This window comes from Adiantum capillus-veneris, chromosome 17 (genome assembly GCF_014529385.1).
Source record: "Adiantum capillus-veneris isolate H3 chromosome 17, ASM1452938v2, whole genome shotgun sequence".
Lineage (NCBI taxonomy): Eukaryota > Viridiplantae > Streptophyta > Polypodiopsida > Polypodiales > Pteridaceae > Adiantum > Adiantum capillus-veneris.
This window is the reverse complement of record NC_140947.1, coordinates 48,180,186-48,192,872: the sequence shown is the minus strand read 5'-3', so window position 1 is coordinate 48,192,872 and position 12,687 is coordinate 48,180,186. Positions and strand designations below refer to the sequence as shown.

The following is a 12,687-nucleotide window of genomic DNA, read 5'->3' as shown; positions in this document are numbered from 1 at the left end:
AACATCACACATTGCATGGTAAGTCATTTTACGTGGTGTATTTATTACAAGGGATTGTTTTTATTAAATAATGTGGATCGTTTACTCATGTGAACAACATATCTTGTTTGCGCATGGTGCATTTTTTATGCACAAGTATGGATTGCTTGAAATTCTTAGCACTCAAGGCATGGAGAAGTCCCATTATCGAGCAAGGGGAGTGTACTTCAAAAAGGTTTAGCACTCAAGGCATGGAGAAGTCCCATTATCGAGCAAGGGGAATGTACTTCAAAAATACTCGACATGGTGGTTGAATGGTGCAATCCAATTATTTGGAGGAGATGTTCAACTGGTTTTTTCGCACAACATTTGCTCGTAAGCTCACAATGGAGCGTGCACGACAATCCAAGATTGCTATTGAAGTGCGGAAATGGAGTCTTCAACAACATAGCAACAAGTGGCAAATGTCGCAAGGTCCCACCAAGCATGCTGCATGGCGGCGATGCAGAGTGCGACAAGGATCAAATTGGATACTGTGCGAGTCACTAAACGTGAACGCAGGGTCCAACTCTTAGCGACATGTTTATTTAAAAAATAATAGTTTTTTTTTTCAAAATTAGTGTGAACAGGGCCCTTATAAATATTGCATGCTCTCATAAACCACTCATTTCTTAAGAACAGGTGAGCTCTTACCAACGAAATGGCGCGCACCAAACAAACCGCGAAAGAGCATCCACCTGCCAACAAAAACACCCCCCAAGGATGTGAGAAGCTAGCATGGCTTAAAGGCACAAGAAAACGGCCACGAACACTTGGCCGTTCCAGGCACTCTTCTGGTAGTGGGCATGGTGGTAGGACACGAGAGTCATCGAGGACTGTTGAATCTCCACCTCCTCAAGATATAACACCTAGAAAAAGAATGAAGCAACGTGCCCAGTGCTGGAGAGAAGAAGAGGGACAACAAACAACAGAGTCCGATAGGGAGCAGCTGTCGTGTCACCAATCACAAGCAGGACCATCCAGGACTCGGGTGGTCCATACAGACACCGAATCAGAGAGGGAGCCACCATGGCTGCGAGATGAAATACCGCACACACACCGGGTGGTCGTTGGGGGGAAGACACTGCCTCGAGGCTAGGGAGCTCTCCCAACACAACAAGATTGGCAGCCAAGGGAAGAGGATGAATCAGAAGAGGCTCCAGAACCAGCCCCTAAGCATGTAAACAGGCGCAAGTCTAAGTTTTTCAAGAAGCCTAAACGCCGCCCGCCAGCAAATGTGCAAGTGCCCCCAAGACAACCACAGCGACGCTGAAAAATAGCAAGGGCATTTGCTGAATTCCGCCACTACCAGAAGACTACGGATCTTTTGATTCGACGTGCCCCCTTTGCTCCCATAGTGAAGGAGGTGCTTCAAAGCTATGGAAATCAGTATAGAATGCAAGCAATAGTGCTAGAGGCTATTCAAGAAGCTGCAGAGGCCCACATCATTTCGGTGTTGGAAGATACCAACCTATGCGCCATTCATGCAAAGCGAGTGACAATACAACCAAAAGATATGCAGCTTGCACGTCGATTGCAACGAGACTTTGAGCATTAGCCGAAGTTACCCCTCTTTTTGTATTGCACACCCTTATCTTTGTAATGTTTTGACTTTCCAAGGACAATATGATCAACAATTGTGTCTACTGTGTCTATTATCTTTGTAATGAGATGACTTTGTAATTTCAAGTTCTCTATGTAATTTCAGTTAATTTCAGTAAATTTAGGTATTTTAAGTCACCTGGGGGGTAGATAAGCATACCAAGGGCAAAAAAAAGTCTAGCCACAAGGGCACGCAAATGGCCCATCCATCAGTTTTGGATGGGCCATTTGCGCGCCCTTGTGGCTAGGCTTTTTTTTGCCCCTGGTAGGCTTATCTACCCCCCAGGGTACTTAAAATACCTAAATTTACTAAAAGCAATTGGTTTTGCAACATTATTTTACATGGAGCCTTGTGGCCACCCTTTTTTGGTCATTTCAAGCTTTGAATTCTCCACAGGATATCAAAAAAGTTAACATATTGTGAAACCAGGTGTCTATGCAACATTAATTTGGAATTTTCAAATGTCCAATGTAATTGGGATTTTTGGTGCAGGGGTGTACTAGGTAGAGCTAAAGCAGGTGTCCTTGAGTGTGAACATATGCTGAAATTGCCATAAAAAGGGTGCATCTAAATTAATGATGCAAAACCAATTGATTTCAATAAATTTTTGCTTTGTAAGTATCCTAGGGGATAGATAATCTTACTAGGGGCAAAAAAAAGCCTAGCCACAAGGGCCCCAAATGGCCCAGAGTCCAAAACTGATGGATGGGCCATTTGCGCGCCCTTGTGGCCAAGCTTTTTTTTTGCCCCTGGTAAGCTTATCTACCCCCCAGGGTACTTAAAATACCTAAATTTACTAAACTTAATTGAAATTACATACAGAACTTGAAATTACAAAGTCATCTCATTTGTGCTTTTTAAGCTTCAACAAATTTGTGCTTTTTAAGCTTATTGAAACATATCACCAATTACAACAATTTTCAAGATTGACAAATCACATTCAAAAGAATTTGCAAGATAGAGAGACAATTCTAAATATTTTTTATTACTTCCAAAACGGTGATTTTACATCATGTATCTGAGGAGTTCATAATTTTCTTCACCATTTTCTGACGCCTATTTTGCGCGTAAGTAGGGCAACTCCCCAGTCAAGAGGGACTGCGCTATGGCCTTTGGGTCAATTGAGCCAATGGAAGCATGTATCCCTATCTGGGCAAGCACTTTGCCACGAAAGCCAGTGCCAAACGCTGTGCATACAAGAGATCTACGCACTAGAAACACTTGATGCGCAGTTTGAGCAATGGTGCTCAAACACAAAAACTTGCTCAAAACTTTCAACAACCAAGTCATAAAATGGGCTTGGGGAGTAAATTCATTATGGATAATGGCCACATTGCCAGGGGGGGGGTTGTCCTAGGTAATGCGCAAGGGAAGCTTGAGGTCCAAAGCCCGTCCGCTTGCCACCCGTCCTTGCAGCAAAATCATCAAGCTCCACGACATCCTGTCATAAACCCATAAAGGTTGAGAAAAAAGACAATGAAGGATAAAATAGTAACATTTAAATTTGGATACATTTTACCTCCTGCTCCTTGTAATCCTCCTCCCTGTTGCCCTTTGTATCCAAGCCTCAATGCTCCCATGCACCACAGATACGAGCTTTGGATCATCAGATGGGAGGTTGCATAATGGCATAGGCATCGTAGAAGCCTCAACCTTGGCTTGCGTGGCTTGGAATTCTTCCTCAGCCATGTGCAACTGCTCTGCTGCCAGGACCTCCGCACATACAACTGCAATAGTGTCAGCAACAAAGTCCCCAACTGGCAAGAGCTTGCTTTCTAGGGCATCTGGCGTATTGTCTAAGGGACATTTGGTGCTATTGCATAGCACACTCAAGAATTCATCCATGCGCAGGCCAAATGCTTTCTCCAAATCATGCAGAAACACATACTCCTCCCCATCCACTACCACTGAGGAGAAGCGGCTGATTTCTACCTTTGGGATAGCCACATCCGTTAGTGGTAGTGGCACTAGAGTGTCACTAGGGCAAGCCACAACTATGGATTTCTCAACCACTTCCTCGAGACCCCTAGGGTACTCGAGCCGGAGTGTCTTTCCTTCCGCTGCAAGGTTCATGGGGATAACCTGCTGCTCCTTGGTGTCCTTGATAAAGGACCCAACCTGAAGGTGTGGTAAGCGGAGCTCCTCCAAATCAGGTTCCTCGCTCACCAAGAAGATAAATGTTGCGAGCCACGAAAGGTACGCCACCCCCAACTTGCGCTTCTTGAGCGCTGACACCCCTGGGGCTTGCTCATCCAAGTAATGGCCCGCATCGGTTGCAAAGTTCTTGGAATCGTTGCAACCGCTTGGAGAATGGGTGATCACCTTTGTGTATATAGCGCAAAATATCGCAAGGCACCCAGATCCCTGCATGTGGGGGGATAGATACAGAATATTTTATGATGTGCTCCTCCATGAACGCAAAAATCTCGGTAAATGCATCCATGTGAAGGGCAATTGTGGCGTCAAGGTCAGGGAGACGAGTAAAAAAGGTGTGGAGGTCCAACTTCCCTTTGTATTTGGTGTCCTCGAGGAAGAGGATGAAGCGTGACACCGGGGTGGATGTAATAGCAGATGCAGAGGCTTTGGAAGCATCCATGTCTAGCCTGGGGTGTAGATAGAGAGTGGAGGAGCTCAAGAGTTGCAAAAGTGAAAATAGTGAATGAGGTAGGTGGCCCCCCTTTTATAATGGACCCTTTTTTAAAGACATTAAAAAAAAGGCACTTTCACCAAAAAATGATTTCTCATCTCAATGCAAAAAATTATATTCAAAGGCATGATTTGCCGAAGCAAATCATGTTGATTACATCGGGGATCGTTTTGAAAATTGCAAGAGTTACAAAGTTATAAGATCGATAGCATAGTTCCATCCATCCCCCAGTCCTCCTCGACCTTCAATTTGTCTTCCATTCTCTTCCCAATCTGAGGACATTCATTACAATAAGCATCCAATGATCGACAAACCATGATGTATTGAAAATGTGGTGGAAGGATTCTCACCTTGTGACCTTGTAATTGAAATTGTGCTTGTTGAAGGGCCTCAAAACCCATAATAACCAAATGTTCTCGCACATTACTGAGAGTCCAATGCTTGTTCACTTGGACTGCCTCCAAAGCATCGTTGGGCGTCTTCACTGCAATGTCAAAGCTTGCAATAGCACCGTCTACACTCTGTAAGGGAGTCCACACTCCAAGCTTGCACATCCAACGATCATAGTGAAATCGTATGTACAAGGAGGTACGGGATTTCAAATAGCGCATTCCAATACCTCAAGCTCCAACCTTACAAAGGTACCGGTCCCCGTTGTGCATGCCCTCCATAAAACCCCAGCCCTCTTCTAAAAGCCTTCCTAATTCCTCGTAATGCACATCTTTACATACAAGAATTGTGGTAGTCTCCACAAATCCAAACTCTTTAAAAATGTGCACAAAACAATGAATAGGCAAACACCAACTCAAGCCCACATACCTAGAAGCTTTAGAGTATTTCAAAGAGTTTTGGACATCTATTATCATCTTTTGCTTGAAAGATGCTACCGACCACAAATCTGGCACCGTCCACTCCATACTTAATAAGGAAGTTACTTTGATAATTTCAAGCGTTCCAAACACTTGTGTAGAAGTAGGGACAATATAGGAGTGAGAATAGAAGAAAATCCTTCTTTGAACCAGTTTGGTTGGGCAAAGATGTGGGAACATTTTTGCTCCAATATCCGCATGTATAGCATTGAATGTGCTAGAGAGACTATGTAGTGGCTGCTCCTCCACCAACGTGGATAGAAATATGACTATAAATGCATGACAAATCTTAAGTATGAATCCATAATAACATTACACTGTGATTTCACACCTAGCTTTGTATTCTCAAAACATATACTTACAATGTGTTGGAAATCGAGGTGGTTGTTGCAAATGCATGGTTGACATTGAGAAAACATGTTGCACAATGTCTACAGTCCCCTTGTCTTTGCGGTTCTTGAAGCCAAGGAGCTTTCCTTTCCAATGAAGATCCAAGTTTGCACGATTCCGCACACGATGAGGGCCAATAGCAGATGGTTGCATGTATACCCAAGCACCTTTGGTGAACTCTTGTGGCACCCACTCATCATCTACACCTCTAGTGTTGTGGCATGCAAGTGCTGTGACCTCATCCTTTGGCCGCCTTTGCGAAGTAGAGTTGGCCATGGTTGAGCAAAGAAAATTAGGAGGAGGAGCAGGACCTTGCTTGTTGCTACAATGTAGGTGGGATAAAGTGATATGAGAAGGTGGTTAACCCTTGTGGCAATGGGAGGAGCTAGAAGGTGGATAACCTTTGCTTGGTGTGGCAATGGGAGGAGAAGGTGGATAACCCTTGCTTGGTGTGGCAATGGAAGGTGGTAGGGGAAGAGAGAGGAGCTTCCTTGCTTCAGCAATGGAGATGGTGTAGAGAGAGAGAGAGAGTGTTGGAGTAGAGGATGAGTGTGATGGTTGCAACTAAGGAGGGGTTGGAAACATGATGTGCTTGAATGCTATTGGATAGGTTTTAAAGGGGTCCAATCAGAATTTAGATATATAAAAATAAATAAGTAAGTTCTTTCTCTCAAAGAGGAAAAAGAGGGCACATGTCCAAATGAAATGATTAAATAATACGAGAGAGAGAGAGAGAGAGAGAGAGAGAGAGAGAGAGAGAGAGAGAGAGAGAGAGAGAGAGGTGTGGACCAAGCATGACAGGGGGGTATACTCTCCGAGACACACACACACATTCTCTCATTGTGTGGAGTGCAAAGTGCAAGAGCTTTATCTCCTTCTCCAAGATTGTTGAGAGGTAGAGAGCCTACACCAACACTCTTGGCTATGGAATGCAAATCCAACCAAGAGCCATGCTTCAATGCTTAAGCTTTCCATCTTCTTCATCTTCATTACTATGCTATTATGCTATGCTAAGCAAGAAGCATGATGATAAGTGAGGAACTATTTCTTTCTCCTACGGATGATTCTTCTTCCTCTTCCCTACCCTCATTCCCCGCTAGCTCTCTCCACCTTTGAAGGTGTTTGAGGCCTTGGGACTGAGGCTTGGGATAGTTAATGCTTTTTGCAAAGTTTATGTTATGCTCGTGATGCATGAAGCTTTTCATGTTCATAGCATCACTAAGGTCACAAGGAACACACAGATTGTATTGTAACAAGTTTCTCTTGATGGAAGAATCTATAATACAAACGCCTTTTGGAGGGAAGACAGATCCAAGTAAATCCAGTCGTCAACTTTTGTCATGTTCTCTAACTCTCTCTCTCTCTCTCTCTCTCTCACACACACACACACAAAAGTATTGTTCATGCCAAGTTAATTAAGTACTATGTTCATGTTGCTACCATCAATTAAGTTCACCCTCTATGTTCTCAAAGTAATCTCACAAAAATGCTCACTCTAATTCTCTTAATTCCGCTATTCTCAAAGTTCATAGGCCATTCCCATTACATTTTTTCATACTGCATAGTGTCAAACTGAATCAATAGTACCAAATGGGGTACTTTTCATTTTTTCAAAAACCTTCAAAATTGCTATTATGTATCTTGTTTGGTACTTTGCAGATAACATTGAAAGCACCAAAAATCCAATTTGGTACTATACTTTTAAGTACAAGAAGTTTCCAAAAGTATCAAATTGTTACTATGGATCCCCTTAGGTAGTATGAAGACACACCTAAAGTAAGATGCATAGTACCAAATTGGGTACTTTTTTGTATATTGCATAATTACAAATTGGATTTAGAGTACCAAATTGGAAACTTTTCTAGATACAAAAAAGAGCCAAATTGGTACAATCTCTCTAGTTTGACACTTTACAAGATACACTGAAGGCACCAAATTTGTTTCTAAAACCCGATTCGGTATTACACTACCAAGTGTGGGTGGAAATCAAAAGTACTATATTGAGAATGTTCATCCATACTTTCAGGCATTGCAATCAAAAAATTATATTGTGCATCCTCTTGAGAACCATGCAAAATTCAAAGAAGCACCAAATTGATACTATGGAGCTGTGGTACCTACGATGATTGTTGCCCAAAAGGTACCAAATTGGTATTGTTTGGCCTAGAGTGATTGCTGGAAAAAAAAACTACGTATTTGGTACTGTACAACCAAATTTGAATGCCACTTAAAAGACTAAAAATCACTATTCCAACAGAAACCATGGCCATCAAGGATTGTATTGTAGGAAAAACATATCACGTGAGAGTCATTTAGAAGATGTATGGGATGTTTGATGACACATTTTGTCTCAATCCTGTGCTTGCATATATCCTTTTTGTTAGGTGAAACTCTCGTCTCAAATTTTGAGAAAGCGATCACCAAATCTCTAGTTTCACTTGTGATACTTGTATGTGGAGACAATTGTTTGTGACAAGCAGTAAGCGACAATACTTCATCCTCATCTTCCATTTCTAGTCGGTTGTCTGCTGTCGCTATATTCCATCGATGAACACCCAAGACAACAACAATTTTGAACTGGTTCACTGATGTTGTCCTTTGATCACGATTGTTCAGTATCATCACCAAAGAGGTTCTCTTCACAAAAAGCTCACTTGAAGAGTGGGGTACTTTCAGCTAAGTCAATGTGTTACGAATGTCGGAAAGAAGATTCGATTGCACATTTGAACTCCTCACCTTGAAAAATGGATGATGATGCATGAGCTAGTTAAATTTTTTTTGTTGCTGTATTATTGTTAGTCCTTGGGTCTGCTGACGTAAACATCTAGCCATGGATTTGCATATATTGTTCCTTGACCTGGTTGTAGAAAGTTCAGCTGTCTTAGCAGGGTTGTACTCTTTGCATCGTTGCACACACTTCTTTTGCGCCCAATAACCCCACAAAAATTCTTGGTTGCTGGTAGGTTCATGAATGCTCATGGTTCCCATTACAGCACCCTCTCTAAATGCAGGTATCCCTAACTCGAGATTGCTGAAGAGACCACTCTCAACTTTCAAAATCGTCTTTGTAGATATGGTACTGGCCAGAGCTGCCATGGATGGAGGGAGAGAGAGAGAGAGAGAGAGAGAGAGAGAGAGAGAGAGAATTTGAATCCTATCCACGTCTTGCAGCCACGTCGATCTATTATGGGACATTTAAAAATTAAAAGTAAAAAACCTCCAAAAATTTTACATTTCATTTTTCTCGTTTATTTCTCTTTTGTCCTCTTTTACTTTAGTCTTGTTCTACTTAAGAACCTGCCAAGCCTAAGTGGTGTAGAAAACAACCAGTTTTGTACCACCATCCCTTGCTTTCAGCTTCAAGCTATCTGTTTGTATTTGGCAATGGAAATGTACGTTATTAGTGGGGGTGGGTTTCATAATTACCATATGCTAATCATAAATAGGGGTTTTTTTAAGACTCTTTGGCCCAAAATTGCACCACCTTTACTATAAGAAGTGGATCCCCAAGGCAAGCCCATCTGAACACAAGCTTAGCAATAAGCAAATTGTTAATGTAGGTAGCAATCTTTGTGATTCAGAATCTCAATTGTCGTCTTCGTGAGCCATCTACGTTAGACTACAAGAAATGTTCAAAGAACTTAAAAGAATTTTCAAGCGTATCCACATCGGATGTCTTCATAGAAAATGCAATGGTCTTTAATTTTGACATATGGGGATATTCACGACATGCATAGCCAAAATGGCTCTTTCATGTGGATTACGCGAGCGTGTTTTAAGAAACCAAAGCTATTGCCTAAGGTTGGTTGCTTAGAAAGTCAATCTCTTGTGGAGGTTCTAGATAGTGTTGATGAAGAAACACCCTTGGAATCTTTTTTGACTTGATTCTTCATGAAGGGTGTATAGCCTCAACTCTTAGTACAAAAATTGGTGAATATATTGCATAACACGGCTATGAATGTCTCGTCAAGTTAAGATGGGTTTCATTAAAGCATCAAAAAACGTATTCAAGGGCATTGCAAAAGCATCCTTTAGACATTACATACAAACTCTTTTTGCCATAAAAACATGGAAAAGATATGAGAGCCAAAATATACGTATGGAGTGTCCTCTCCATTGTCCTAGTGACACGAAATTCGAGATTGAGATCGAGTCCCTCCCCCGTGGACGAGGAGAGTTATCATACAAACTTTGTTTACTCTCTGAAGGAATGTTGCATTATAAGTGCACAGTCTTCCATACTGCCAATTAACTATCTTTATGTACAAAAACCTCTATTGTAGTTACACATTCTCTTTTGTATGTGCAAGCTTATCCGCGTTAGCTACACACATAGCATCGGAAGCAAGCTGTCGGCAGCTTTGACATCAAGGAACTTAATTAACACAGCATATCACAGTTGAAAATAAATGAAAAGCCATCTTGAGATATCAGACACTACTAAAACAAACATCGGAAAATTTGTACAACTCGAGTCTCTTGCTGTTGATCTGCAACTTTTGAAGCTTTGAAGATACCCTCCAGCTGGAGGGCTTTTGAATTGCCCTAGCAGATCACTGGCAAACTTATTTGGAAGTTGTTTATCTAAGACTGCCCCCACATGTATATTTTGCCTCTCTTATAACATAACTTTCCTGCCCTTTTTTGGCCCCAAAAAAAAACCATCACCTTCAATGTTATTTTTTTTGTAAAAAAGAAATTATACACAACCCTTCATATTTGTTCATTAATTTGTACACTCGGGGACCAATCGGATACGATAGCATCAGTGTAGGCAAAAAAACCACCACAATCTTCAGTCTGTGCATCTATTGAATTGAAGATCCAAATATTTTGCATTTATCAGGCCACTCTGCCTATGCAGGAATCAACATGAAGATTTATTTGCGTGTTGAAGTCGGCATCGTGCATATCCCCGGGAATTGCCAGTTGGCATATTGGGCATTTCACCATTGTTCCTGCAAAACCACAAGGTTATTTCTTCCCAATTGAGTTTCCTTTACAATATTAAACTAACCATAGCAAAGTTAAACGATAAATTGGGACCATTTTGCATTTTCCAAAAGATGTTTCAACAAGAGCCCACTTTCATAAAAAATCAGACAGATCAAAATAAAATTCAAGGGAATTTTGGAACGAATTAATCAATGCGCCATCTTAATGATGTTACTTGAAAATTCTTACAACATTGACAAACTTTGGAATACAATATATAGTTCTTAGTTCTACCTTGATTTTTGATAGAAACACCGAAAATTGATTTAAACACCTCAAGCTGTTTTCAAGCTTTTTGATTATGAAATGAAAATCTAATATTACCTCCTTCCACACGAGTGGCGCTCGTAGCTCCTCGCATCCTCTTGGTTCTCCGTTCATGATCAACGAGCCGACGCTCCTCTAGACTGTGATGCATCGATTTTGCAACATTATCAACAAAGGACCTTTTTGAAAGCCTATTGACTTCTGTGCTCTTCTCGTAGATTGTTTTGATGTCAGACATCTTTGCTCTACCATTGAGCATAACAACCTCATCATGTGCTTCTTCAAGCACTAGGCTCTTCAACCTCGTAGTATCAAGATTAGTAGCAGTGCACGCAGATCCCCGAGCTCGTTCATTAGTTGTGCAATGGACTGCTTGATCTGCATTTCTGGGTGTTATGGTGAAGGGAAATGGAATACGAGTTGATCCTGAAGGAATTGAGCAAGGTTTTGAATCATTAGAGCTGCAAGTCTTTGAATTGGAACATACAAATGGTTTCTCTTCAGCCAAAACTTGCTCATCTGTGGTTTCCGCTTCTTCAACTTCGCAGCCAACAATAGAATCACTTGGTTTTACTTGTTGAGCACACGTAATTTCGTCCAATGGCTCACACTTATTGCCGGTTCCAAGGGACAGGTGTTTGACTTCATTTTGTTGTAGACCGCATACATTCCTATCGATGGGCGCACAATGATTACTATTGCTCCTCATATTGGGCGGGCGTGCGTTTTCAACAAGCAAAGAATTCAAGGGTCTAGTCCTTTTGGGCTCTGGTTGCTCTTCATCATGATCATCTAAAACTGACATGCCCCTTGTATACATCTTCTTCCTTTCTAGAGCTCTCAATTCATCTGTTTCCTCAATCTCAAGTGCAAACCAGTTTTTCCACTTGATGATAACAGTGTAGTCCTGATCCCGATGCATTACCGAACATTGGCCTCTAATCTTATTTCATCTGACCTCGCATAAAATGCTAAATTTTCTTTAGCTAATTATATGCTTTGTTTAACAACACAAGTGCAGCCCTTCCATAGCAGATGTTGCCATGAACTGATCATCAACAAAAGCGTGTGACTGATGCAAGCAGAGTTCGTGTGCTTATGCGCCTGCACCCGCCCAATTGTCCATACACAGCATGCACACATACAATCATGCCAAATCTACTTTACTGCATGCACGCATACAATCTACATACTAGTTCAAACGGCGGAAATAATATGATCAGCGTTTTTTACCTGATAATGTCGAAGTGGTAATGGCCATCGCTGTGCAGAAAACAACATTTGGCGCCCTCATGCCATTCACAGCTTTATCAGGAAAGATCGAGAGCTCATAACAGATGTATATGGCCAGATGAACAGAAAATAGGTGTGTATCACCTTTCCTCCATTAAAGCTCAGACATGTTGCGAGTATGGAGTCTTTGAAACGACTGCCCGTCGCAGCCCGTGCATGCAAACCTGCTTATGGGAGTTCAATGAGCTGGCAAGCTAATGCAAAATTAATTTTTCCAGTTTCACATTCGTCCGGCCGGCTCTATGTTTCATGGACGTAGGAAAGATGCAATGTGATACTAATGCAAAATTAAAAATTTCCCGTTTCACATTCGTCTGGCTCTATACATGTTTCATGGACGTAGGAGAGATGCAATGTGATGCTTTGAAAACATAAAATTTTGCTTTAACACGAAGAAGGATTGTCAATTCTCGCCATGTTGTGGCATTGACTTGCAATGGATATGCGAGCCAGGTTGAAGTGAAATAGTGGCACTCATTGTGGTACACTTACCTTGGAACTACTCGTTTTTGGACATGTAGGATCTGCATGATAAACTTGACATAAAATAGTTGTTGTCCCTAGAGTCGGGACGCGGGTGCCACGAGGGAGAGTACACTATGACT

The 12,687-nt window shown here is 41.7% G+C and overlaps 1 protein-coding gene and 1 pseudogene across 4 annotated transcripts; one reads left to right on the top strand and one right to left on the bottom strand.

The window, feature by feature from the left end:
- Positions 1-481: 481 nt before the first annotated feature.
- LOC147437207 (histone H3 pseudogene) lies at positions 482-1,576 on the top strand (annotated as a pseudogene).
- Positions 1,577-9,780: 8,204 nt separating this feature from the next.
- Positions 9,781-12,239, bottom strand: LOC147437206 (uncharacterized). Of its 4 annotated transcripts, none has more exons than XM_086485876.1 (3): positions 12,023-12,239; positions 10,847-11,893; positions 9,781-10,485 (listed from the first exon to the last, which is right to left on the bottom strand). In XM_086485876.1, the coding sequence occupies exons 2-3, from the start codon at positions 11,709-11,711 to the stop codon at positions 10,370-10,372; spliced, it is 981 nt and encodes a 326-aa protein (XP_086342002.1). In that variant the 5' UTR covers positions 11,712-11,893; positions 12,023-12,239; the 3' UTR covers positions 9,781-10,369. The 4 variants fall into 4 exon arrangements, with proteins under 4 accessions (XP_086342002.1, XP_086342004.1, XP_086342005.1 ...); XM_086485878.1 differs by having other exon boundaries at positions 10,847-11,837; XM_086485879.1 differs by having other exon boundaries at positions 10,847-11,760.
- Between the last annotated feature and the right edge of the window lie 448 nt (positions 12,240-12,687).